The 26,244-nt window shown below is 43.0% G+C and overlaps 1 protein-coding gene across 7 annotated transcripts in view; it reads left to right on the top strand.

The window, feature by feature from the left end:
• The window catches only part of LAMA3 (laminin subunit alpha 3), a 241,691-nt gene that overhangs the window by 113,608 nt on the left and 101,839 nt on the right, over window positions 1-26,244 (top strand). For all 7 annotated transcript variants that reach the window (XR_014234427.1, XR_014234428.1, XM_082355461.1 and 4 more), the window contains 12 exons: window positions 582-714; window positions 2,623-2,765; window positions 5,744-5,841; window positions 6,345-6,498; window positions 14,444-14,604; window positions 17,530-17,638; window positions 19,596-19,693; window positions 20,574-20,718; window positions 22,326-22,452; window positions 22,535-22,674; window positions 24,188-24,303; window positions 25,445-25,656. Coding sequence is in view for 5 of the 7 variants with exons in the window: in XM_082355461.1 (XP_082211587.1) it covers window positions 582-714; window positions 2,623-2,765; window positions 5,744-5,841; window positions 6,345-6,498; window positions 14,444-14,604; window positions 17,530-17,638; window positions 19,596-19,693; window positions 20,574-20,718; window positions 22,326-22,452; window positions 22,535-22,674; window positions 24,188-24,303; window positions 25,445-25,656 (1,636 nt within the window). In the remaining 2 variants the exon portion in view is untranslated. The remainder of the gene's footprint in view (window positions 1-581; window positions 715-2,622; window positions 2,766-5,743; window positions 5,842-6,344; window positions 6,499-14,443; window positions 14,605-17,529; window positions 17,639-19,595; window positions 19,694-20,573; window positions 20,719-22,325; window positions 22,453-22,534; window positions 22,675-24,187; window positions 24,304-25,444; window positions 25,657-26,244) is intronic.

Below are 26,244 nucleotides of genomic sequence, written 5' to 3'. Positions count from 1 at the left end.
CATATGATTTAGCAGGCAGATTTTAGTTACATCTAGATTTCATCACTAATGTGTTTGGGATCTTATAACCTCTCCTTAGCCACCACTGGTTTCTGTGACTGTTTCAGATGTTACGCATGTGAAGTGGACTCTGGAGTGCTCTCTCTCTGGGGCTGGTGGTGTTAAATAACATACTTTCTTTTCCTTCTGTTCTGCCTTTTTATTTCTCCCAGCCAGTGGTGGTTGCCCCGTCACTGTTTCCTTCCCTGAACTAATCCATCTAACATTCCGCTCTGTCTGACTGATTACTAAAAGGTCAAAAGAGGATCTTGGTTGCTGAGGGAGTGCGTTTTCACTGAACCTTTAATTGTAAGTGATTTTAATTTATTGGCTGACTTGCCTGTGTTCATCTTCCGCAGAGTTAGTCACTTGGTGTTTGTTGAGTGGGTGTGAATGTGTGTGTATATGAGTGTGTGTGTGTGTGTGTGTGTGTGGTTTCACTACAAGCTCAGTAGTGAAACTGGAATGCCATCACTGGTTGGCTAGCATTTCTTTTAACCAGTTGTCTCTTCTATACTTTATGGGTTTTTGGTATTTTTCAGAATGAAGTAAGGATCGTGTTGAATGTGGGGAAGTCAAGTCTCTCCTTGTTTCGGGTTGTTCTGAGATATATTAACCCTGGAGCTGAAGCAGTATCTGGCCGTGTAACTATTTATCCATCCTGGGCTAAGGCAGGTGGGTAAATTTTCAAGCCTCTTTTGGATAAAGAAGCGATTAATTAGTGAAACATTTTCTCTAATTTTCACAAAGTTGATCTCTTTAGAAAACATGAAGCCTGGGACGTAGTCTGATTGGGACACAGATGCCCTGTCCTTTGTACCTTTTCAATCTCTAAATGCTCTGAGTATTTAAATTTTGCTGTTAAATTTGTTATTAACTGTCATAAAAGAAATCAATGTAACAACCTGTGTACCTTGGCTGAACCCCGTGGGTTATGATATCACCACAGGGCAAAGCTAATTTATAACTCATTCAGGTAAAGTGGGTGTCACCTTTGTGGTGTTACTTGAGAGCCCCTGGCCTACTGCCCTAAATTCTCCCATTGTTTCAGGCAAACCAAGTAATGCAAGGAGAAACAGGTGAGGACAGGAATTTTTAAGATGAATGTGGTAAAGCATGAAGCGCAAGAGAGCTCCAGGGAGGAATATGCCAACCTCATTCAGGGGTGAGGGATTCCTGGGGGCAGACGAGGAGCCCAGTCGGAGGGCAGATCTCACCACAGTCAGAGATGAGGGCTGGAAGTCTGTTCTGCAAGGAGTGAGGGCTTCCGCTCGTCCAGGAACAGACTACTGGGAATTCCACCAGGACACAAAATGGCGCCAATGGAAATCTAATTCAGGTGGGAAATTTAAGCGCCTTCGTTTAGTATCCATGGCAGAGTCGGACTTGGAGAAGAAATGATGTACCCAGTTGTGTCAGCCAAACTTGTAAGGCTGGAGGCTGATTAGACAGTAGCTACTAGGAAGAACTGGCAAGCTTGCTTTATCATTTACAGAGTACTTTGGCATCCATTTCCTCACACGATAAGAACTTTGTGAAACCGAAGAAGGTTGAGGAGGAAACGGCTGAGAGGCGTAGTAAATTTTCTAAGCACACAGCTGGTCTTTGTAGACAAGACCCAATCTTCAGACCCCAAACCCTTTCTAATGGACCCACTGCCTCCCAGGGGACAGTGCCATCAGCAATTTGCCCTCCGTTAACTCAAACAGTTGGAATACATTGTGGTTTGTTTTCTTGTTCTCTGGGACACCTTTCCTAAGCCCCCATGTCTGAGTCAGGAGCCCAGCTGTGTATTTATTCCGTAGTAACCTATGCCTCCTCCCAGATGCCACTGTCCACGCTGTACCGTATTTTCTTCTGGTCTGCAACCCCCCACCTCCCCTGTCCCCACTGTCAGGGAGCAAAGGCCATGCTGGCTGTGTTCACTGCCTGGTCCCCAGAACCTAGTTCCAGCCCTGACATATAGTGGGCCCCGTAGATGTTTGTAGAACAGGAGAGTGAATGCAGGTATTTGGAGTAAACATTTCTTCTAAAGAAAAAGCATCCATTGGACTCCAATGCAACAGTTTTGTTTCTGAACCTTCTACAGAAGGTCCTCTGTTTGTTTAATGCAGAAGAAAACATTGCATCCTGAAAACAAAAGAAAACCAAAACTTTTTCTTATTTCAAAATGAATGCCTGTTCTTCAACAGAAATTAAAAAATTTTTAATTACATATAAACAAAAAAGGAAAAAAAATAGTTTAATATCTAATGTAATATACTGAATACTTACTATGTGCAAAGAACTTTTCTAAGCAGTTTACATGTCTTAATATACTTAATAAATTTAAAAATTACAATCCCAGCATAGATAGCCACTGCTAACATCTTATCAGTGATATCTTTCTAGTCTATTTTATACATAGGCGTATGCATTCATGCAATTGTTGAAAATAAGATCAGTAAATCTGATCAGTTCATATGATCAGTAAACTATCTGAAACCTTTTCAGATGTCAGCTGAATGTTCAAAGCTGAGTATCTAAAATCAGAACACTGGCTGCTAGAAAAATGCCCTAAGCAATTCTTTTTATTTCTGATAGATGCTGCTCAAAGCAAAGAGACCATCTTCCAGCCGAGTAAGGAGCCGGCCTTTGTCACCGTACCCGGAAATGGTTTTGCAGATCCATTTTCAATTGTACCAGGAACATGGATCGCTTGTATTAAGGCGGAAGGAGTCCTCCTGGTAAGAGATGGTTCTGAGGGGAGATTCTTCCCCTCTTAGAGATGGTCCATCCACAGTGACCCACAGTGACCAGAAGATAGAAAAATCATAGCTGGTTCCCTTTGAGACACAGGAACCTATGGTGACATTTGCCCTCACATGACATAATGACATAGGAGCCAACTTAAAATAGCTTTTATATTCTTCCAGCCAGCTTCTCACTGGCTAAAAAAAAAGAAATTTTTTACTCAGAATGACTCAAAGATATTAAAATAAATGCACAACCTTTATGAGCGTATGTCCCAGCCTTTCAAAAGTTTCTTTGGGATTTTTCATCATGAATCAGAAGGGCGATAAGAAAAAAATTAACCTCTCTGGGAACTGTGCACAACGAATCAGAAGGAGCTAGAGGAAGAGAAGATCCTAACATGAGTAAAGTTCTTGGTGGTGAAAAGCGAAGGGAGAGACGAAGAGCCAGTGCCTCTCTGTGACATGCTTCCTGCCTCCTTCTGCCTTGACTGTGGCAGTAACATCATCAAACAGATTGCCTTGGACAAAGAACTCTTCATCAGGGGAAGGGATGTGTCCTCGCACATTAATAGAATAGCCAGAGAGGCCAGGGGAGTTGTAGGGATGAAACCTGCTATTTCAGATACCCCTCTTTGATGTCTGCTTTCGCTTATAGCAAGGTCTTTTCAAAAATAGTCTTTGGCAGTACTTGGTTTCATGCACTCAGAGTGGAAAACAGAAAGCTTTTCCTTCTGGCACAACTCTTTTGATTGGCTAAATGAGCAGATCTCAGGCAAGTCCCGTAACTCCAAGCCTGCCCCACACAGTAGAGACCACGCTTATTCATGTAGGTCCTTTCCAAATCTGAGATCTTATGAAGATAATGTGAAGGCTTAAGCTGCTCATTCAGTCCCTATTTTTCTTGCACTTCTTGGTAGAAAGGTTTGTTGCTTTACTAAAGTTTCTGAATGTTTCACAGATATTAGACATGAGGAAGAGGAAAATTCCATTGAGTCCAGTAACAGGGCACAAAGTTGGACTAATGGAAAGAAGAAGTTCATGGTAAAAGTTACTGCATAGGCATGGAAGAGTCTTCATGACCTTTAGCCACAGCAGTTGTGTCATAATTCATATGTATGCTTCCATATTATGATCTTATTTCCTCTAAAAATATTTTATTGAGCACTTATTATCAACCTTTACTGTTTTAGGATCTTTGGGACCATAAAATAATGAGGAGATGTGGTCCCAACCAAAGGAAGCTTACTAATAGAGCAATAGCCATTTAAAAATTAATATTAGAGAAATGTAAATCAAAACTATAATGAGGTATCACCTCATACCGGTCAGAATGGCCATCATTAAAAAGTCTACAAATAACAAATGCTGAAAAGGACGTGGAGAAAAGGGAGTCCTTGTACTCTGTTGGTGGGAATGTAAATTGATGCAGCCACTATGGAAAACAGTATGGAGAATCCTTAAAAAACCAAAAATAGAGCTGCCATATGATCCAGCAATTCCACTCCTGGGCATATATCCAGAGAAAACTCTAATTTGAAAAGATACATGCACCCCAATGTTCCTAACAGCATTATTTACAATAGCCAGGACACGGAAGGAACCTAAATGTCCATTGACAGATGTATGGATAAAGAAGATGTGGTATATATACACACACACACACACACACACACACACACACACACACACACACATATATATATATATTCAACGGAATACTACTCAGCCATAAAAAAGAATGAAATAATGCCATTTGCAGCAACACGGATGGACCTAGAGATTATCATACTAAGTGAAGTAAGTTGGAAAGAGAAAGACAAATACCATATGGTATCACTTATATGTGGAATCTAAAATATGATACAAAGGAACTTATTTACAAAAGAGAAGCAGACTCACAGACATAGAAAAATTTATGGTCACCAAAGGAGAAAGGGGATGGGGGAGGGATAAATTAGGGTTTGGGATTAGCAGATACAAGCTACAGTATATAAAATAGATAAACAACACGGTCCTACTGTATAGCACAGGGAACCATATTCAGTATCTTGTAGTAAACCGTAATGGAAAAGAATATGAAAAAGAATATATCAGTACACATCTGAATCACTTTGCTGTACACCAGCGACTAACACAACACTGTAAATCAACTATACTTCAATTAAAAATTTTTTTAATTTAAATTAAACCCCACTCAGATAGAAGCCTGCTGAGCCCCTACTTTTCCTCTCCTGTACATTCTCCTCCTCTCTGCTGCAGACAAATTGAGGGCTGTGAAGAGACAAAAGCCTCGTGGCCCGTGTACAAGTCTCTCACCTGTGTGGCCAACATTCCCTCCCTTCTTCCCTCGGCAGATAGTCAGTGATGCCAGGATTGGCAGAAGCCCAAACTCTGCCCTCTCCTGAAGAGCTGCTTCTGAACTCCCGCTGTGGGCTCCCCGTGGCGCCCTCAGTGGAACATGTTCTTCCTCTCCTGACCCAGGACAGGCAGTGGGCCAGTTTCAGGCTATGATTTACCAGGATCGCAAAACATCACTTTTTTACACGAAGCCAGGAGAGCGTTGCTCTGGTGTGGGAATAAAAAGCCAGAATACATGACCTACAACTCAGGGTTCTATAGGGATGAAGGCAATCAGCATGTCCCAGGAACGTCTAATCAATTGATAGGTTATTATTATCTTTATTTCTGAATTTATTAACAACCCAGAAGAACCGGTAAAACTTCCCCTGAGATCTGAAAATAAAAATGTTTGCCTAAGGCGCTTCATCTCCAACGCTTGAAGCTCCTGTGAGAGGTTGCTTTGTGTGTTCCAGTGAGTCAGGGGGCAGAACAAGGCAGTTGATGCGGACAGTTTAACTAGAGTGCTTCACCTGGTTATTATTAGTTTAGCTAGTGTGTGTAGCTATTTTATTACTAACGTACGGCCGCCCTCCTAATGAGTAATCGTCCTTTCGGTCTTTATTTCCTAGGACTACCTGGCGCTGCTCCCCAGGGACTACTATGAGGCTCTCTCACTGCAGCTGCCGGTCACAGAGCCGTGCGCCGATGTAGGCCCTCCCCGAGAGACGTTAGTATGGGCAGCAGGTGCATTGTCGGGGGCCTCTAACTCAGGAACCTTGGGTGCAAGGATTCTCAATAAGGCTTCAGGGTCACGACTGAACAGAATGCTCTGCTTAATTCCTTAATTGTGGTTTTTCTCTGTGGCAGTGACTGTCTTTCGTGTTAAGACTCACAAAGTACTTTGCACACGGTATCTGGCGCGTAAGAGTGACTCACCCTCTCGCATGAGGAAGTGGCGACGCATGCCCAAGTAATACCCTCAGGGTCATGCATCCGGTGAGGGGAAGAGCTTAAAATGGTATCTAGGTTTGTGGACCTTTGCTTCTCCCATTCCTCATGCAGATGAAAATGGACCATCCGATTCCCGTAGTAAGCACTTAGGAAGAGTTGGCTGAAGCATGATGAGTGAATGAATGAAAGACGGAAAGGATAGGAGCCCCGGGGATGCACCGTGATGTTCTGTGTTCTGTTCTCGGTCGTAACTGTCGTATTTTGTTGTTGTTGTTGAAGTTGCTTGCTTCACCAGCATTTGCCAGTGACCCGATTCCCCTGCGCCCTGGCTTCTGAGGCCAGACACTTCCTGCTTGATGGGGAGCCAAGATCCGTGGCAGTGAGGCAGCCCACCCCTGAACACCCAGTCACGGCGGACCTCAGTGGGAGAGAGGTGGGGCAACCTTTTCTTTACTGTCAAAACTATTATTACTTCCCAGTCCGTCTGCTGAAAACCCTTGGCTGCAATTGCTTCTCACATTCAGGGGAACCTGGAAGACTTCCTCAGAGGTGTTAATTACAGGTGTGCTGAGTTCTCTGATTCGGGCTGGGCCTGGGTGGTCCAGCGCACTGAACCATGAGAAGGCTAGTCTCTGAGCACATTCTGCAGTAGATGTGGCGGGGAACATGGACGACCACAGAATCCTTTCCTTTTGATCCTCTGGGCTTATAAGGGGGCATCCTGTTCTATCTGATTCAGGGCAAGATCTCTCTACAGGGCTTCCAGAAATTACACAGTTTACCCTAAAAGGATACAATGCTCCCTGACTGCTCATCCCCTCAGGCTAGGTGATTTGTTGTAGCTGAATTCCTTGAGCTCATAATCTGGAACTGCTGCTCCCAAAGGGACCTCCTTCATGGCTCAGAGGACCGGTTAGTACAGATCTTGGCATTACTTTTCTTCCGGGAGTTCTCTGAGCCTCAAAACAATTTAAGACTACACTGTTTTAAGATTGAGTTAGAAGTATTGTGTATCAACAATTAGAACTCATTACCTCAAAACGAAGACACTGAAAAAAAAACTTCCTCCACAATATTTCCATTCCTTACTTTCTACAATGTTCTCTGTTTCGTACCCTTGAGGAAAATGTTTATTTGGGGGATTAAATCTATGGAATGAAAATATATATGGTACTCTCACTGACCATTTAGATGTGCACCTTTTTGTAAACTACATTCCTAACATTTTCAAGGTAGAAGTTATAGGATTTTAAGGAGATTTCTTAAATTTAGTCTTCATTTCATTTTATTTTATTTGAGTTTTTATTTTACAAAAATATATACTTGTTATAAAAAGTAAAACAACATGCATAAAGGAAAACGAAGTGATCTTACTTCCTCTCCATTCTAATATTCAGTCCACTGTCTCTCTCCCTACCCATGCTGTGTGTGTATACAGATGCATATACATGCCTACGCATATATACAAATCTGCGTGTGTGTGCGTGCATGAACGCACGCGTGTGTGTGTTCCCCACACAGCAGGGAGGTACAGTTGGGAAGGGCTGATCTCCAAGAAGTGATGCTGATGATTTATCAGGAGCTGTCCCTACCTCTGACTTAGCCCAGAGCCACAGCGCTGAGCTATTCTATTTGCATGATGCACAAAACTAAGCCCTGGGCTGTCCAGTTTTATTTAACGGTCGTTTTTACTGTTTTATCTGAGTGCTTACAGACTTGTGCTGTCTGATACAGTAGCCACTAGCCCCATGTGGCTATATACATTTAAGTTAATTAATCTTAAGTAAAGCTAAAAATTCAGTTCCGTGGTTGCACTAGCCACATTTCAAGTGCTCAATAATCATATATGTCTAGTCGTCACCCTATTGGACAGCACAGATTACAGAATATTTTGCCGTCACAGAAAGCTCTATTGCACAGCATTAATAGATCACTGTGCTAAAACTCAGAGACAAATGGAGTTAGAAGAGGTCTTAGGAATCATCTGGTTTCCCTTCCTGTGAAAGAATTCTTTCTACATTATCCTTGTCAGATATTTATTCATTTATCCTCTGTTGAATACTTAAATTGATGGGGGACTCACTTCTTCTAGAGGTAGCCTAATCCAGCACCTGTGGTACCTTCTGATCCCCAATTCTTTGGATGCAACCTGCTTTTCCTTTCCTAAACCTTTTGGCATCATCTTTTTATTTTTTTGTATTCTGAAATTTCATAAGGATGTGCCTTGATATAGGTAGTTTCAGCCAGTGTGCTGGGTTCTCGGCAGACCCTTTTAGCCTAGAAGCTTCTCTGGGAAACTTTCTTGAGTTACTTCTTTGATAATTTATTTCTTTATCTTTTGTCCACCTTTCCAATCTCTTTATCTAGTTTTATGTTTTGGGAGATTTCCTAGATTTTTTTTTCCAACCCCAACCCCAACTCAACCCTACACACACACACACACATACACACACACACACACACTCACACACTTAGGTTTCAACTTTCTTTGATCTGTTCAATTAGTTAACATCCATTTGCTTTCTAGCTTCCAAACTTCTGTATATCTCTGGTCTGTTCTTTTCCTCTTCTCAATTCCCTTTTCTTTGTGGGTTTATGATTCAAAAAATATTTACTCTTATTTTTGTGAATTTCTGAGAGGGACGATCAATAAATATGTGTGCTAAATCCCTAAATCCAGTATGTTTAACCATAAGTTCTAAGATGGACTTCTATTTGTGATATTCTGAAGTTTTATTATGATGTGTTTAGGTGCAGATTTATTTTTGTTTATTAGTTTAATACTCAAAGTGCACTTTCAAGATGAAGAGTCATGTCTTTCATCCTGGGAAATTATCAGTTAGTATCTCTACAGACATTACTTTGCTGCTTGTCCTTACATCTTCTCTTCTGAAAGTCAGACTGGAAGAATGTTGGAGCCTCTCAATCTGTCTCCAGACTGCTCTTTCATATTTTTATATCTCTTTGGCTCTTTGTGATGCTTTCTGGATGACATCCTCAAGACTCTGTTAGAATACATGAATGCTCTGTTTCACTATCTCCAGTCTAGATTTTATTCAGCCTACCAATTCCATGTAATTTGTACTTTTAGTCTCAAAAAATTTCTCATTGGCTCTTTCTCATATTTACTTTTTCTTGTTTCTCCGCTGCCAATTTTTATTTCATAGCTTCATTTGCTTTTCAAAGAGGAGTTACTCTATTGATCTTTTTGAATATCTGAACACCCTTGGAGCAAGGTATGTTTCAGAATTCAGAATTTTTAAGATATTAAAAAGATAAAATGATACACATATGCATAACATCTATAGTGGAGTCTGGGACAGCACCTTGTAATCAAACAGGTTAATATTTCTCCAATGAAAAGCATGAGTAGGCACACCAAGGGAGATACATGAAGACTATATACATGGACTTATATCAGTTCAGGTCAGATTTTGCCACCAAGTGCTGCCTGGTTAGGGTTGGGTTAGGTTTTGCCATCAAATGAGTTACAAAAACAGGATTTCCTTTTCATATTTTGGGGGTTCCAGATAAGGGACCATTATACTTATTCTAAAGCCTTTGTCAGACTGTTTCATAAAGTTCATTTCATCTGAAGTGAACTCATCTTCAGTTGATGATATTGTTGCCTGTCTTTCTTAACATTAGATTTCTTTATGTTGTGGAGGCTTATTTTGTTTGCTTATTGGCTTACTTTGAATGAGAGATTTTTTTTTTATCTTCTCTGTCTTTCTCCACATCCATCTCAGCCTAGTAGTTTTGCAGTGTCTGTCTGGTCCTCTGTACCCTTAGCCCAGAGCCAGGCATTATGATGTGCCAACCTCTATTATTGTGATACTGGGGGTAGTACAGATTCCGACACTAAGCCAGTGGGTGCTTAACTCAGTTCTTGGTCATGAGGCCTCATCTTTGATCTTTGGTTCCCAAATTCCACAGCTTTTTATAAAGCTGAAACCCAGGTGGCAGATTTTCAGCAATTTTTTCCAGCTTTTCATGATTTGAAGGAACCCTCATCCTTTGGCTTCAAAAAATGAGCCTGGATCTGGCCACTGTCTCATATGAAGCATTTTTAATTCTCCTTACTCTGCATATGCTGAACTGCTGACCCAAACAGCCTGCTTCCAGACCTGAAGGACAAGAGGACCTTGCTATTTGAAGTTTTTCTTTTACTTATGTTCCATCATCTGTCTACTTTTAAAACCAAACATAATTTTTGTTTTTCTGTTAAAACATTTTATCCATAGTTGCTGTGTCTTGGAGCAGATGGGGTACAGCAAATGTGAATTCCTGTGCCATCTGAACTGGAAGTCACCCTACATTTAAAAAACGCTAAATTCTATCCTATTCTGATTAAAACCCTCCTTCCCCCTCCCACAATCCTTCAGCCACTGCTCCATAACTCTTCACCCCTTCAAAACCAAGAATTGTCTAGACTCAGAATTTCTAATTGTTTACCTTCCACTCACACCTCAAATCACACCACTCTGGCTTTCACCTCCCACTCCATTAATTTTTTTTTTTTTTTTTGGCCAAGGTTTCCAATGATACCCTTGTTGCTAAATCCCATGGATTTTTTTCAGTCTTCATCTATTCATCTATTTAACTTCTCAGCAGCTTTCAATACTTGCTGAATACTCCTTCCATTTAAAAACACTCTCAGGACTTCCCTGGTGGTCCAGTGGTTGAGAATCCATCTTGAAATGCAGGGGACGCTGGTTCAATCCCTGATCGGGGAACTAAGATCCCACGTGCTGGGGGGCAAGCAACTAGAGAGCCCGCGTGCTGCAACTAGAGAGCCTGTGTGCCACAACTAAGACCCAATGCAGCCAAAAACAAACAAACAAACAAAAAAACCCACTCTCTTGCCTTGTTTTCCAGAATTTAAGAGTAGTCTGGGTCTCTTCCTGCCTCTCCGGCCGCCTCCTCAAAATATCATTTGCAGGCTTATCCTCCTCTGTCTAGCCATTAAATGTTAGAATTTGTTGAGGCTCAGTCTTAGCCCTTGTCTTTTTTTTTTTTTAATATTTGTTTATTTATTTGGCTGCGTCAGGTCTTAGTTGCGGCACATGGGCTCTGTAATTGATGCACGGGGGCTCTGTAGTTGCGGCACACGGGCTCTCTAGTTGTGGCGCACGGGCTTAGTTGCCCTGCGGCATGTGGGATCTTAGTTCCACAACCAGGAATTGAACCGGCATACCCTGCATTGCAAGATGGATTCTCAACCACTGGACCACCAGGGAAGTCCCCTTAGCCCTTGTCTTTTTATGCTGTAGTCTCTCCCTAAGCATTCTCCTCCATGTCTATCATGTTAGGTACCAACTCTACACAGATAACTCCCAAATTGGTATGTCCAGTCACACCTCCCCTTTTATATGCAGAGTGGCACAGCCAACTTCCTTCTTGACATTACCTCTTAGATATCTCAGAGGGATCTCAAATTCCATTTTAGTGTTCCCTACCTAAGTAAATGGCACCACCATCCATCTAAGTGCACAAACCAGATTTCTCAGGGTCATGCATGACTTCTTCCATTCTCTCCCCCACCAAAGCCAACCCATTCCTGAATGTACTCCCCAAACTTTTTAAAATAATCTCCACTTCTCTCCATCTACCTTTCTTGCCCAGTACCCCGCCATCTGTCATAAGGATCTCTGTCGTAACCTCCCCATTAGCTCACCCACATCAGCTTCTGCTTATTGCATCTCCCAACTCATTCTCCATACTGTAGTCAGCATGCTCATTTTGATAGAAGTATCTAATCATCACTGAGTTTCTCACCCCACCCTCACACGTACACAGTTGGAACGTTACAATAACATCTTATTGCTCTTAGGATAGAGACAAAAATTTGTAATGTCCTCTAAGGTTGCCCCTTTTACCTCCCAATTTTATCATACCTCCTCTTGCTCTCTGTTCCTTGTCACTGTGACCTACCTTCAGTCACTTGGACGTACATTATAGGCTAGCCTTTATGTCGTAGGCTGTTCCCTCTGCCTGAATGCTTTTCCCTCCCCTCTTGGTCTGGCTGTCTGTTCCTTGTCCTCCAGCACTTAGCTTGGTTGTTGCTTCTTCAGGGAAGTCTTCTCCTCCCCCCTCATCTTCCTGACTAGCTCAGGCACCCCTCTTAGCCCTTCTTCAGAGCATTTGTCATACATGTAATTTCACATTGCATTTGTCCAGTTATCTAATTATTTGATTAAAGTCTGTCTGAGGGTAGAGACCAGATCTGTCTTGTTTACCATTGCATGTTGATCACTTTGCTGGTGGGCAGACATAGAGTAGGTGTTTAGTAAGTATATGTTGACCAAATCATTTTGAATCCTTACTTTGACATCAGGCATGTTAGTTATCCCTCTTGGCTTTGTGTAAGCAACAGATTTGATAGACCCACCTTTAATGTCTTTACCCTGAAACACTGATAACTAGGTGAAGACAGTTTTGTGCCACAAAATGGGAAAGATCCCTCCAGAGTGACACTGGTTTCGTTAAAGTTCCCTTTTTCAAAGATAATAACTGATAACATATAGCGACAGTAGGGTTTCTGTTTTCCATCATTTACATCTTTTGTCTGACTTCAAAACCCATTATTACCATCAAATACATTCAAAACCCTTCCAACAAGTCTTCCAAAAATCAACCCATAGGACTCAGAGTAGGAAGAGTAATAGAAATTTATAATAGAGTGCTATGATAGAACTGGCAGCCAATAATAATTCCTGGGAGAAAGCTCATCATTGGCCTGTGTGTGTTTCATGGTGGGGTGAAGACAGACAAGCCCTGGTTTGGAGATGCCCAGGGGAGAGATGCTGGCAATAACCTCCCCACATGGACCAATGGCAGCATCATATTTCACTGTAAAACACAGAGTGGAAATGTGGTGTGGATAATCCGCATTTTCTCCCTGAGGGAAGTCTTTCTATTATTTAAGTGATAGAAAAATCACTGTGGAAAATAGCAGTTGTGGGCTTCAGAGCTGTACAGAAGGAACAGTAAATGTGAATTTCCTGAAGGCAAGGGACAAGAGGATTTTAATTAAGTGTAGTGAACCTTGGCTGGGCCTGCGCTTACGGGCTGAATTGGGTTAAACTGCTAAGGAGTGTAGTTCTAATATTGGCTCAGATTCTAATTCCACTTCTAGGAATCTTACAGAAATACTAGCATAAGGATATAAATATAGATATAGATTCAGATATATACATAGATATATAGATATAGATAGATGATCATATAACCTTATATGTTTTAAGAAAAATTAGAGACAACCTAAGTGTCTAACAATAGGGGATTAGTTAAATAAATGATTTTACATTCATACTATGGAATGGTAGGCAGCCATTAGAAGAATGAAGTATATCTGTATGTACAGGTATAGACACACTAAATACTACTGAGTAAAAAAAAAGTCGTGGCAAAAAGCAAGAACCAGAGTTGTAATCATCGTTTATATAGTGCTTACAACATGCAGATACAGTTTTAAGAGCTCTTCACATATTAACTCACTTAATCCTCATAATCTTCAGAGGTGGGTACTACGTTATCCTCATTTTTACCCAGGGGGATACTGAGGCATACAGATGTTAAGTAACTTGCTCAAGGTCACACAGCTGGAGGCACAGTGATTCCAGACTGCATCCTCCTAACCACTAGGCAATGTCAGGGGTGGGTGTGCTTTATCTGTAGAGGGCCAGGTAGTAAGTATTTTCAGTTTTGCGGCCCATATGGACCCTGTCGCAACTACTCAGCTCTGCTGTGATGGTACGAAAGCATCCATGTTTGCCTACAGATTTTCTTTAAAAAAAAAAGTACATATGTGTGCATTGTGCATTTTCAGATGTAGAAAATGGTTTGGAAGTATGAAAACCAAGCTATTATTAGTCATCATCTCAGGAGAGGGGTGTGTGTATCACTTTACGTTATTTGCATTCATACAAGTCATTATTTGCATTCATAAAAGTCTCTTTTTTAATCAAAGAACAGTTAAAGGGCTTCAAGGCATACTTTCATTCCTTTTATCTCCCATTGGAAATTCCTTTTTACTTCAAGTTTTGGAGTATCTTTGGCCTTGGGAAACAAGGCAAATATATGGGTAGAAGGAGTAGAGGCCCCTATAAGTAGGGTCGCCAGATTTAGACAATAAAAATACCAAATGCCCCATTAAATTTGAATTGCACTTCAACTATAATTATGTGTTACTTATCTGCATTTCAAACTTAACGGAGCGTCCTGTATTTTATTGGGCATCCCTACCTACAGGACCACAGTTCTCAGTATGATGACATATAAAACTCTTCCTGGGGTCTGCTCAGCCCCAGTTTCACCGTTGCCTGTGGAAACGCATCCAGTACCTCTCACATCTGTCCACTTGGGCTCTCCGACAGGTGGAGCTGCGCCTGCAGCTGCGGGTCCCAAGGGTCGGCCACTACGTGGTCGTGGTCGAGTATGCCACGGAAGCAGACCAGCTGTCTGAGGCCGACGTGCACGTGCAGGGCCCCGGGGCTGACCTGGCAGGCCGGGTGAACATCTACAGCTGCAAGTACAGGTAACCATCCTGCCTGGGCGAGTCCTCTGTAACTGGACAGGCAGGAGGTCAGCTGTGGGAACTTCAGTTTTTATCTAACTTGGAAAGGTGTTTCCTTTTGGAGGCTGAGCTTGAAAACCAGCAGGGGAGTAGTTGTGCGACCCAGCATCTTCCCCAGAGTGGTATCAGAAGGCTTCTCCGTAGGCAGCACCTTGAAAATCTTGCATTTTCTTGAAAAGCTGTATGTTCTACTTACCATTTTGGCTCAGATTCACATGAAGCAGCACAACCTTTTTGCTTTACTCTGTGTCACCCTATGGGGGCCAGTGAACCCAGGGCTCTCCCCTCAAACACCGTGTAGAGTACACGGGTGCCTGGCACATTCTCCACTACTCCTGCCTTCACAACACGCCCTTCAGAACTGGGGATCATTAATGTTTGATGATCGTCAGGTGGAAAATAATTTGACAAAGGAATCTCAGATTCACCCTGACAAAGTTCATCTCTTCCAAGAGCGCTGACAAAGGTTTATTAAAAATTGTTTTCTTTGCATAATGTTTAAAGATGTATGCAAATGTTCAGAGTATACTTTAATTAAAGAATCAGTGCAAGGGATGTTTCCCCATGAAATTAATTGTAGAATAAATGGCACTGGAAGGCAGAGGCTCCTGAGAGGGCAGGGGGGTGATAACTACAGTGAACCCTCCCAATTCTTGGCCAAGACCTTGAACATTTTATAACCTCTATGTTTATGTGCTTTTTGTCTAACTCAAGATGACTTGAGGTAGTTGGACATTTTCCCTGTTTTGCAAATAAAAGAACTTATGAAAAATGTTAACTTTTGGTAGCTTAGATTGGAAAATTTTATGAGACTTGATGAAATGGTTATTAAATTAATATCACACTCTTGGCAACCCTACGGAATAAACTGTGAAAGTTTCTTTTCAAAACCTTAAAAAATCTAATATTCCCTTTTCTCTGGGATGATGATTAAAAAAAGAAACAAAGAATGTAATTATATATGCATTTTTAATAGGAACACCAGATGGCCCAGAATAGTTCCCTAGAATGTTCTGTCATTTTCTGAAAATACTAGTTTCATCTATAGGTGACATCAGCCACCACTGGGATGTACACTTGCCCCCTGAGTCCTGGAGACTGTTGGCCACAGGGCCTGGGGCCATGGCTTCTCCATACCCCATCCAACCAAGCCCACCCTCCAGTTCAGCTCTCTGACCCCTTCCACCTTGCAGATCAGGGCTTGATCCCTGCTCCACAGGGTAGAAAGTGGAGATGGCCCAGCAAACAGGAGGAAACATTCTTAATGACCTTCGTGACTCTTGACTATCTCAGAAGAGGCTGAGACTATCTATGCCAAGCAGAGGAGTGATTTCAAAACTAAAGAGAGAAAGAACACCCTTCCAGGGTTCCACAAGCCATAAGCATTGTTTCAGGACCTTTGTCTGAATGGTGTTTTAAGGAGAGAAGTACATGATATTCTGCAGATCATTTAGGCTTTGGACGTGGTGACAACACCAAAGTTCTCAATCATTAGATTTCCAAGACAATACTGCATTAGACTAGGAATCACTATTATTGTATTTAACCACTCCTAGGGAAGTCCCATGGTATCTTTTCACTTGTCTAAAATATTTCCTTTTTCTCTACTTTGCATGTCATGTGGATAAGTGAAAATGACCAGGCTTCAAGTAATAGAGTCCAAAAATATGATGCAATTGGAAAATATTTGACCCGTAAAAATCTATTTCAAATGACAGACCCTTTCAACATGGCATCTTCTCCTGCTGAGGTTTGAACCTTTCCCAGCATTTCTCAAGTGAGGTCTAACTATGTTGTTAAAAAACAATATCCCAACAGAAAAGTAGTGGTGCTCGTAGGAACACCGCTTTCCAAAATAGTGCTGTGATAACTCTGATAAATCTGATCTGCCCTCCATAAGAGAGGTGATCACTAATGATTCAATTATCCAGTTATTACTGTTAGTCTACTCTTAGTAAGAATTGAATAGAGGATAAACCTCAATCTAAGGGAGTCACTTAATATAGTTACTTAATATATTTAACTCCCAGAGTTATGGTTGAATCCAATAGAAATACATTTTAATTGACACATGTATTCACACCCACACACATGCACAAAAGGGAAAAGAAAACAGCTATTTATTGAGTTTCTAATGTATGCCACAAACCATGGCTCTTTATACACTATCTCATTTTAATTCTCACCTCAGAAGTATTGCATTATTTCAGACGTTTTGCAGAGATGGTCATTTTCTCTTAGCATGTCTCTAGTTCCAAATTATATTTATAGACCGAAAAGTTGCTACTTTAGAGGATGAAGTCAGAAGCATTCCTCAAATAATACTTCCTTTATGGGTTTTACTACGAGGCTGTATTCTTTAGTTCAGAATCTTACTTTAAATGTTCCTGAGCTCTGTATGTCCTCTGATGCCATGGAGGGAAGGAGGATTAGGAGGAACAGACTGAGATTCTAAAGGCAAACTCGGGGCTTCTCAGCCTCATTACTGACGCGGCATGAGATGGTCATTGTGAGGTCAGTAGGCAACTTTCATCTCCAACAGTACCAACAATATTGGTAAATTTCCAAGAAGGCTGTGTCTTAGACATCAGACATTACTGGCCCTGGGGCTCTTTCTCCAGATGACCAAACCAAGTATTATAAAGCTGGGTGGAGAAGGTGCGCAAGGCCGTCAGCCCTGAGAGGTGCAACTCAGAACACAGTGGGAAGGTTCTTTTTCCCCTACTGATCATGGGCTGCATCCCTCCTAAACTCCACCTCCGGGGAAATTCATTGCCAGTGACCTGGTTAACAACAGGAGAAACTGAAGCGCAATCAGCAACCCCACAGGGCATAAAGTGAGGGAGACCAGGGGAGTCCGGTTAAGAAAACTGTTTCCTCTTGTAGCGTCCTCTGCCGGAGCGCTGTGACCGACAGCAGGAGTCGCCTTGCTGTGTACGAGCTGTTAGAAGATGCAGACGTTTGGCTCAAAGCACGGATGGCCCGATTCCTTCTGGTACGCTTCTGTTTTGACCACTGAATGTTAGAAGTATTTTTATTGGTAACCATATATATTTTTAAAAGCTTATTAAAGTTTTGGCTGGGTTTGTGTTACAGCTATAAAGTTAACCTGCAGAGAATTGCCAGTGTTATGATGTTTATTTTCCCATCTAGAAATCTGTTTTGCCTCTTCATTTGTTGGAGCCTTTTCTATAGCATCCAATAAAGTTTAGTCATCAAATTTGAACACACTTCACAAAACACCATTTCATTAATTTGTATTTGTTGTTACTATTATGAATGAACTATCTTTTGTCGTGATATTTCCTAGTTTATTATTATTGCTGGTGTATAGAAGTGCCATTAGTTACTGTTTATTTTCTTTCCACTTTACTATTTTATTATGTCTATTAGCTTCTTGGCAGATTCCTTCAGAATTTTCAAGGTTGTAATCACCTGGTATTTTTTTCCAGACCATTGTTACTCAATTTCAAGAAGAGTATTTTCAATTAATTAGATATATACTATTAAGAGTTAAAATGCCAGCTTTGGCAGATTAAATACCCTTTTAATAGCATAACTTAAATATTGAGAATTGTGATAAATAGAGGCAGTGGGATCTGGGCTAGGAAGGGGTGGTCAGGTTTACAATAAATATCTCAGGGAACATAAGATTATCTAAGCATGAAGCAACTTCCTGATACTGTTAATATTAAGCATGTATCACTCTGGGAAATGCCAGGCCAGCCTGTTCTAATATGTTTTAAATATTTGTGCTTGACAGTATTAAAAATGTTGAGCTTTCTCTTAAGAACTACCTGGAGTTTAGTTTTTAAACATTATTATGTAAACTATATAATAATTTAAGACTTTTTAAAATAATGACTCTTTTTAAACATAATAAGTCAAGTGAATCTTAACCTCTTCATTTTTGGAAATTATAATGGGGCTGAACGTCCTTCTTTTAAGCATAAGTTTGCCCTTTTGAAATTGTCAGATGTCATTCAGAGTCAAGGCTGACTGGAAAATAAGCTCCATGAAGGCAGGAGTGTGTCCATCTTGGTCTTGCAGAATCCCACCATCTCAGTGCCTGGCATATAGTAGGTGTTCAATTAAAATTTTGTTGTTACCAAATAGCTTTGTGATCAAGCAGGTAATAGTTTTGATTTAAAATAAGAAGTATTAAGTTAATGACTGAATTTCTTGTGTGACTCAGAAACTAGCTCTGGAGACAGAGCCCAAATGTGCCTGAGATACAAGTCATCCTCTATTGAGAAGGATTGTTTGTAGTGGGAGCAACCCTCTTTCTGAACAGCGGGCTCCCTGGTTGCCCACCACATCCCTGCCTCTCCCTGCCAAGGGGTCTGAAGAGCCAGCATCGGCCCAAGGCAGGAGAGAAAAAACTGTCAAAAGTCGCTGACAGAGAGTTGTCTTTGAACTTTCACATGATTTTGTTTATTCATATAATTATTCCAAGAGCAATTTAGTCAGTGATCCTGCATAATAGTAAAAAGGATTTGTTGGACGTAATGATGCCAGAGGGAGTGCTATCCTATGATTTTTACTGCTTTACAATAATAGTTATAATTCCTCTGGATGAATTCTTAACGGCTTTTTGTTGTTGTTGTTGTTGGGTCTTCGTTGCTGCGTGCGGGCTTTTCTCTAGCTGTGGGGAGCAGGGGCTACTCTTCGTTGCGGTGCGCGGGCTTCTCATTGCGGTGGCTTCTCTTGTTGCGGAGCACAGGCTCTAGGTGCGCAGGCTTAAGTAATTGTGGTGCACGGGCTTAGTTGCTCCACGGCATGTGGGATCTTCCCGGACCAGGGCTTGAACCCGTGTCCCCTGCATTGGCAGGTGGATTCTTAACCACTGTGCCACCAGGGAAGCCCTTAACAGCTTTTCTAAAAGAATGTGTTTGGCTATAACCTTGACTTTGCTGATAACTGGGACGTACCTTCTTGTATTTGCTCGACAGCATCAGATTTGTATCATACCCACTGAAGAATTCTCAATGGAATATTTGAGACCTCACGTCAAATGCATTGCCAGTTATGGGAGATTTGTTAATGAAAGGTAATGTGTTTCCTTCCTTTATCCCTTGTTTGTGCTGAGTGATACTTAATGCTTTTAAGGCTGTAGATTTATATTTAACTTCAGAAGTGATCACAGGCCAAGGTGCTAAAGGCTGGTGATGCATTAAAAAAAACCAGAGAGAGCTAAATCATTCATTCCAGCAATCTTTCCAGAATTCCATTATATCAGGAAGCTGACACAGTAGCAACTGGGGGAAATGGTTAAGCCTCACCCTTGAGGGCAGTTACGCTGAAGTTCTATTCTGAGCCTTGTCAAGGCTCAACTTTGTTCCAATCCTTTCATCTCTATGTCTGAGACTCCTCATTTTAAAAAACATGAAAATAATGACCCATCTCACAACTATGTTATGAGAATTAGCTAACCAATGATTATTGGGATTTTGGGAAGGTTGTTTGGATGTAGACTCAAAAATAATTTATGGATACAGTCATGACATCTTATGCACATGGTTGAAACCACCAAGACAATGAAATCTGGCTGTGCCTAAAAGAAATGATAGGCATGTGTTCTCTTTGTTTTTGTATAGTTCTATGTCAACATTGATGTTTAGAGGTGAATAATAATGTTTCATTGCATTGATCTCATTTAACAATGAATTTTAGTCCTAGAGAGGGAAGTTTTAAAAAGTTTCCATCTAGCTTACTTTCCTTCAAAATTAAGATTTTTTTTTTTCTGTCTTAGCTTATTGTATTAAGTGGGCAGCCAGAATACACTTGGCCAATCCAGAGCACTGAGTATGTTTGTATAAAGATCTCCACAGGCTGGTGGTTCTCTGGATCCTTTTGATGCTTAGACTCTGTATCTTCACCGGGGGACAGTTCTTCGGGTTTTGGTTATTTTTCAGTATTCTCCTTTTCAGTGCCACCTGTATCTCCTTGGTCCCTGAAACTCCTCCAACAGCATTAATTTTGGATGTTCCGAGCGGTGGGTTTTCCCCTCTCCTGCCCCAGGACCCTTTACCTTCTGCTGACGCTGTTACTGGAGTCACCTTGAAGGCCCCACAGGTAGGGCTCCCCCTCTGTGTGTTGCTCGTAAACCAGTGGTTCTCAAAGTGTGGCCCCAACCAGCCCCATCCCCTGGGAACTTGTTAGAAATGCAAATCTGCAGGCGTCACCCCAGAACTATTGAATTAGAAACTCTGGAGAGGGGCCCAGCAATCTGTGCTTTAACAAATCCTCCAGGGGATTTGGATGCCCCTAAAGTTTGAGCACCTCTGCTCTCATCTGTGGAGAATCCCAGGCATGAGGCATCCGGTTAATCCTGTCTGTGGCCGCCCCATCCTGACGCTCCTTTTCCCTCCTGCATCGCTGTCTACATAGTCATTTGGCAATTTTTCATGACCCATCTTAGGATAGGTCATATTTTCATGGGCTACTGCTACTTAACGTTGTTGAGTCATTAATTATCTTCCCAAATCAGAACATAAGCGCTTTTAGAACTCTAACAAATTTTTTGTGGCCCCAACTTGTAGGCCGGACATTCCCAATAAACACATATTGATTAATCATCTAGAGCACAAAGGTGAAGTATATGAAGGGAATACACCTTTTTTTCACTGTAAACTACACAGTTGCAGGACTTAATGTTTGTTCTGATGCCATTATGTCCTTCTAATCCTAGAGATGGCTTGTGTCAGTTCACATTACATCAAGATAGGAAATTAACAGGATTTGGGAGAGAAAATTTCATAAGATCCCGTATGGGCAAGGCGACCTAGAATAATAGGGGGAAATGAATTGAAATCATGACAGTAGAGCTCTACTTCTGGTTTTGCTATAAAATTAGCGTATGACCTTTAGTCAGTCACCCTCCAAGGCACAGCTCTCATCTGAAAGATAATCTTTTATTGTTGTTAGTCTTGTAGGGTTTTTTTGCGGTTTGAAAAGACTTATTACTCACATAGTGAGGCTTTCTGGGGAGAGCAGGGCTCACACTCAAACCTGAGCAAGCACTGGGGTCTGAATCTGGTTTTCATTGTGGTTAGGAGGGGGTGGGGGGGGGAGTCTGGGTGAGGGCTCCCTCTCCCATGGGCTGGAATTTGTGTGGTTAGAACTTCCCACGTGTGCCAAGGGATGAACACCTGGGCTTTCTTATCAGCTTGTCCAGGTGTAGGACAAAAGGCAATAGGTGAGTGATGGAGCTTGAAAACTGTCAAACATGAAAAATGGAGTCTGACCCTTTGTTACACGGTTATTACAAGTAGTGCTTGAATGCTGGGAACATTCTTGTATGGCCTTTTGCACACACGTTGTGCCTTTCTGTTGTTAAATACCTAGGAATGCAATTGCTCAGTTATATGTTCAACTTTGGTAAAAACCACCACATAGTTTTCCAAAGTGATTTTACCAAATGTCACTCCCTCCAGCATCTTTTATGGTTGTCCCACTGTTGGTTTGTCCATTCCGCAGCTGAGGGTTATTTGGTTTGTTTCCAGTGTCTGTGATCACAAATAAAGCCGCTCTAAATGTTCAAGGGAAAGTTTTGTGTGAATGTGGATTTTCACTTCTCTTGGGTATATACTGAGGTTGTTTTGGTTTTTAACCTCAAAATATCCCGTGATTCTAATTATTCATAACTCTGCAGCTTGAGGAATATATTTTTTCCCACCCAGAACCAAGTGACCTTGCGAGGACTCGTACCGCGTCCGGGTCGATATGTCATTGTGGTCCATTTTTATCAACCGGTGCATCCGACGTTCCTGGCGCAGGTGTCTGTGGACAGAGGGTGGCTGCAGCCAGGTGAGCTGCGGGGAGCAGGGCCGGCTGCAGGGCTCACCTGCCTTGGCAGGGGTGTGATAGGAACGCCTCTCTCTGCCCCCAGGCATCTTCCGTGCCTCTTTTTGCCCCCATGTGCTTGGCTGCCGGGACCAAGTGATCGCCGGAGATCAGGTTGAGTTTGACATCTCGGAGCCGGAGGTGGCCGTGACTGTGAAGGTTCCAGAAGGAAAGTCCTTAGTTTGGGTGCGTTCTACTTATTTCTCAGCTTGCTCTTCACGTGGTTGCCTTGGTTGGCTGCTCTGTGTGTCAGTTTTGGCTCATGACAATAATTCCTCCAAGGAATTGAAGCCAGATTTATAGAAAAGTGTTTAAATTTTACAGCTAACTTTACCAAAAAAAAAAGTCTTTCTTTGACAATTAAAATCAAGGGAAAGCAGAATAATAGAGAAGTGACTAGGAAGAAAAACCTCCCTGCACGAGCCTGGAGCCCTCTCCTTCAGCCCCTCCTCAATGTCATCTGACAGGTCTCTCTCTGAAGCATTGAACACTCATTTGTTCTTGAAAATTTCTTTCTTATTGGCTTCCATAGCTACTTTCTCTTGTTCTTTTCCCACTTTCTCCACTGCTCCTTCAATGATTTCTCTTTCCCTTCATCCCCATATGTCGCCGTTCCCTCTGCCTCGACGGTGAGCCCCCTTGTTCTAAGATTTCTCTTTGAATAACATCGTCTGTGCCTGTCGATTCTGTTCTCTCCTCTGTGCGAATGACACCCACATCTGTGAACTCATTTCTCATCTTTCCTGAGCTCTAGGACCATCTACTGCACATCCCCATAGCCAGAGAGCTCACAAGTCCCTCCACCTTAGCCTGTTACCAGCCCAGCCCCGGGCACCCCCTACCCAGTTCTTTACCTTGGTCGATGGAATCGTGGTCACCCAATGCCTGTAAAGCCTTGGAGAGCCAGGAAGCACTGCCCAGGCCTGCTCTGTGGCCCTCCAGTTCTTGCTCATGCCTCCTCTCTCTCTGAGGATGTCATCTTCCTAGGGACAGGGGCCTGACTTTATTCATGTTGTATCCCCTGTGCCTGGAACACCACCTGGCACACGTACTTGGCAATGTTTATTGAACTGAATAACATGAGAGCAGTAGACTCTGTAAGCCGTAAGTTGGTGAGTAGTTGACGAAGATGTTTGAAATTTCCTGCAGCATTTGTTACTGGCGCAGTCTGGTTTATACAGGTATAGAGAACTGCGCAGTATTTTTAAAGACCGGGGCTACAATTATTCATAATAGAGTATCTGATAGGATATGAATTTCAGGGGCAAGCCACCATGTGAGTTTCCCCATTGGTCCTGCCATTTCGGTTTGCTCACATTTAAAAACACAAACTGCAACCAACCTCTGGAGATCCAGGGTCATCCCAGGCATGGATCACACAGGGCCCTGGCTGTCCTAACAGGCCCCTGCTCACCCCTGACGTCTCCTGTCCTTGCCCAGCACCCGAGGCTGCTGCTTCTCTGAGCAGGTGCTCCAGGAGGTCTGCCCCAGACTTATCATTTCCTGCATGGAAACATGGCCTGAGCCTTCAACACTGGCTTAGGGTTGTTCTGTGATTCTTTTTTCATAAATCCTGTTTCATTTGGTTTTGGACTTAACAATAAAGCACGTTGATCTTAGCGAAGAGAAAGTGTGATGGAGAGCCGTAGGTATGCCGTGCTGTTGGAAATCCAAAGACATGCCGACAGCTTCCCTTTAGGTCCGTGTCCTAGTGGTGCCTGCGGAGAATTACGACTACCAAATCCTTCACAGAAAATCAGTGGACAAGTCATCTGAGTTTGTCACCAATTGTGGAGGGGACAGTTTTTATATTGAGTAAGTATCCTCTGTGGAAAGGCCCTGGGAGGCATGCAGCTCTCCCACATTCCCGACCAGAGCAAGAGGCCCAGGGAGGGGTGGCCCTTGGGTCTGTCTTCTTCCTCTGGGAGCCTGAGGGAGTGGCACTGAGTCCCGGGTCCTCAGCGCATGCTACAGCCATTGTGCACATCTGGGCGAGATTTCCCTCCTCAGCTTTGATCTTAACAGACCACCCTCCAAGCTGGGATTCACAGGCTGCTTGGGAGTTTCTCTTCCTCCTCCCTGCTTCCTCTTGGCCGACTCAGATTCCTAAGATACCACACAGGGCTTCCTCCAGGGGGAGGCATGTGAGCCCTGATTCCCACTCTCCTTTGCCCTCTGATTGAGTGGGGAGCATCACAGAGGGGTGGACCTCCCCGTCTTCCCTCTGTGGGTCCCTGAATGCTAACAGCCTAGAACCGCCCTGAGTATCAGCTCCTGCCATTCTTTTCTGCAGGCCCACCCTGCCCCCTGTAGGCTTCCCGAGGAACTGAGGCTCCCGGGGGCCAGATGCCTCCTGCGTAGAAAATATTTAGAGCAAAGGCTCTGAGGTCAAACAGCTATGGGTTTGAGTACCTGCTCGACCACTTCGTAGCTCTGTGGCCTCGGGAATCCTGCCTAATTTCTAGGACCCTCAGTTGCCTTATCTGTGAAATGGGGCTTAGGGCCTAATTGGTTAGGTGGTTGTGAGGTTAAGTGAGGTGTAGGCAAAAATTCTAACACACATGTTCAATAAATGTTGGCAATTCACCTCCTCCTCATTATTATTCTAACTGGTGTATCATTACACATGTAGGTGTAAATTTTTTTGGTGACTACTTTATTGAGATATAATCCACACACCATACAATTCATCCTATAGGTGAATTTTCACCCATTTATTCCAGCCACCGAAAGTTCCCACCCAGCGTCCTGTGATGTGTCCTGGAGTGGATGGGGATGGGAGGAGGGGTGGCTGGCACCCACTGTGAGTCCAGGGGTGGGGTTTTCTCTAACTTCCTCCCAAACTCCAGAGCCCCTCCCCCAAAACACTGCTTGGTGAGGCATGTGGGAAGAGGAAGGTTGGGACCGTTTCTGGGCACGCCTCCCAGGATCTCACCATGAGTTTTTGTTTCCACAGCCCCCAGAAAGCCTCTGGATTCTGTAAGGATTCTGCCAGGTCCCTGGTGGCCCTTTACCATGACGGCGCACTGCCTTGTGAGTGCCACCCCGCCGGGGCCATTGGCCATCGCTGCAGCCCAGAGGGCGGGCAGTGCCCATGCCGGCCCCATGTCATTGGGCGGCAGTGTACCCGCTGTCAAATGGGCTACTACGGATTCCCGCACTGCAAGCGTAAGTGCATGTTCAGGTCAGCCAAGGTCATCTCTGGTCCCAGGTGGATGAAGCTCACCTGGGGCCAGGTTTCTTGAATATCTCTGTGCTGGAGACTCACCTGGGAATCTTGTGAAAATGCAGATTCTGACTCTCAGGCCTGAGAGTCTGCATTTCCAGTAACCACTCAGAGTATACCCATGCTGCTCATCTAGGGACCACACTATGAGTAGCAAGGTTCTAGAAGATAAATATTTATGTTTCCCATGCTATGTGACCCATGCGCTTGGCAAAGCAGGTGAAGGTAAATAGCCTTAAGCATCAAAATATTGGACAGCTCAGTTCTCTTCTTAGTGGAATAGGTTAGGCTTCAGTTTTTGCAGCCTAACCAAAGCTCAGTTGAGGTGGGAGGAGAGCCAGGGTCACAGGGCGTACTCCTCACTGAATGAGGAGGCCATGGATCTGTATCTAGGAAATGTGCTGCAGCCCTCGACGAGGGTCAGCCCAGGCCATGTGAAGGGGGCAGAGTCCCCGCATGGAGGCCAGCCTTTGCGTAACAAGGGCCCCACTGCTGCATCCTGTCCTGACCTTGGGCTCAGTGCGCTGGGG

The sequence above is a fragment of the Balaenoptera borealis genome (genome assembly GCF_965194805.1).
Source record: "Balaenoptera borealis genome assembly, chromosome: 14".
NCBI lineage: Eukaryota > Metazoa > Chordata > Mammalia > Artiodactyla > Balaenopteridae > Balaenoptera > Balaenoptera borealis.
Note: the sequence above shows the minus strand (reverse complement) of the source record. Positions and strands in the feature narration are given on the sequence as shown.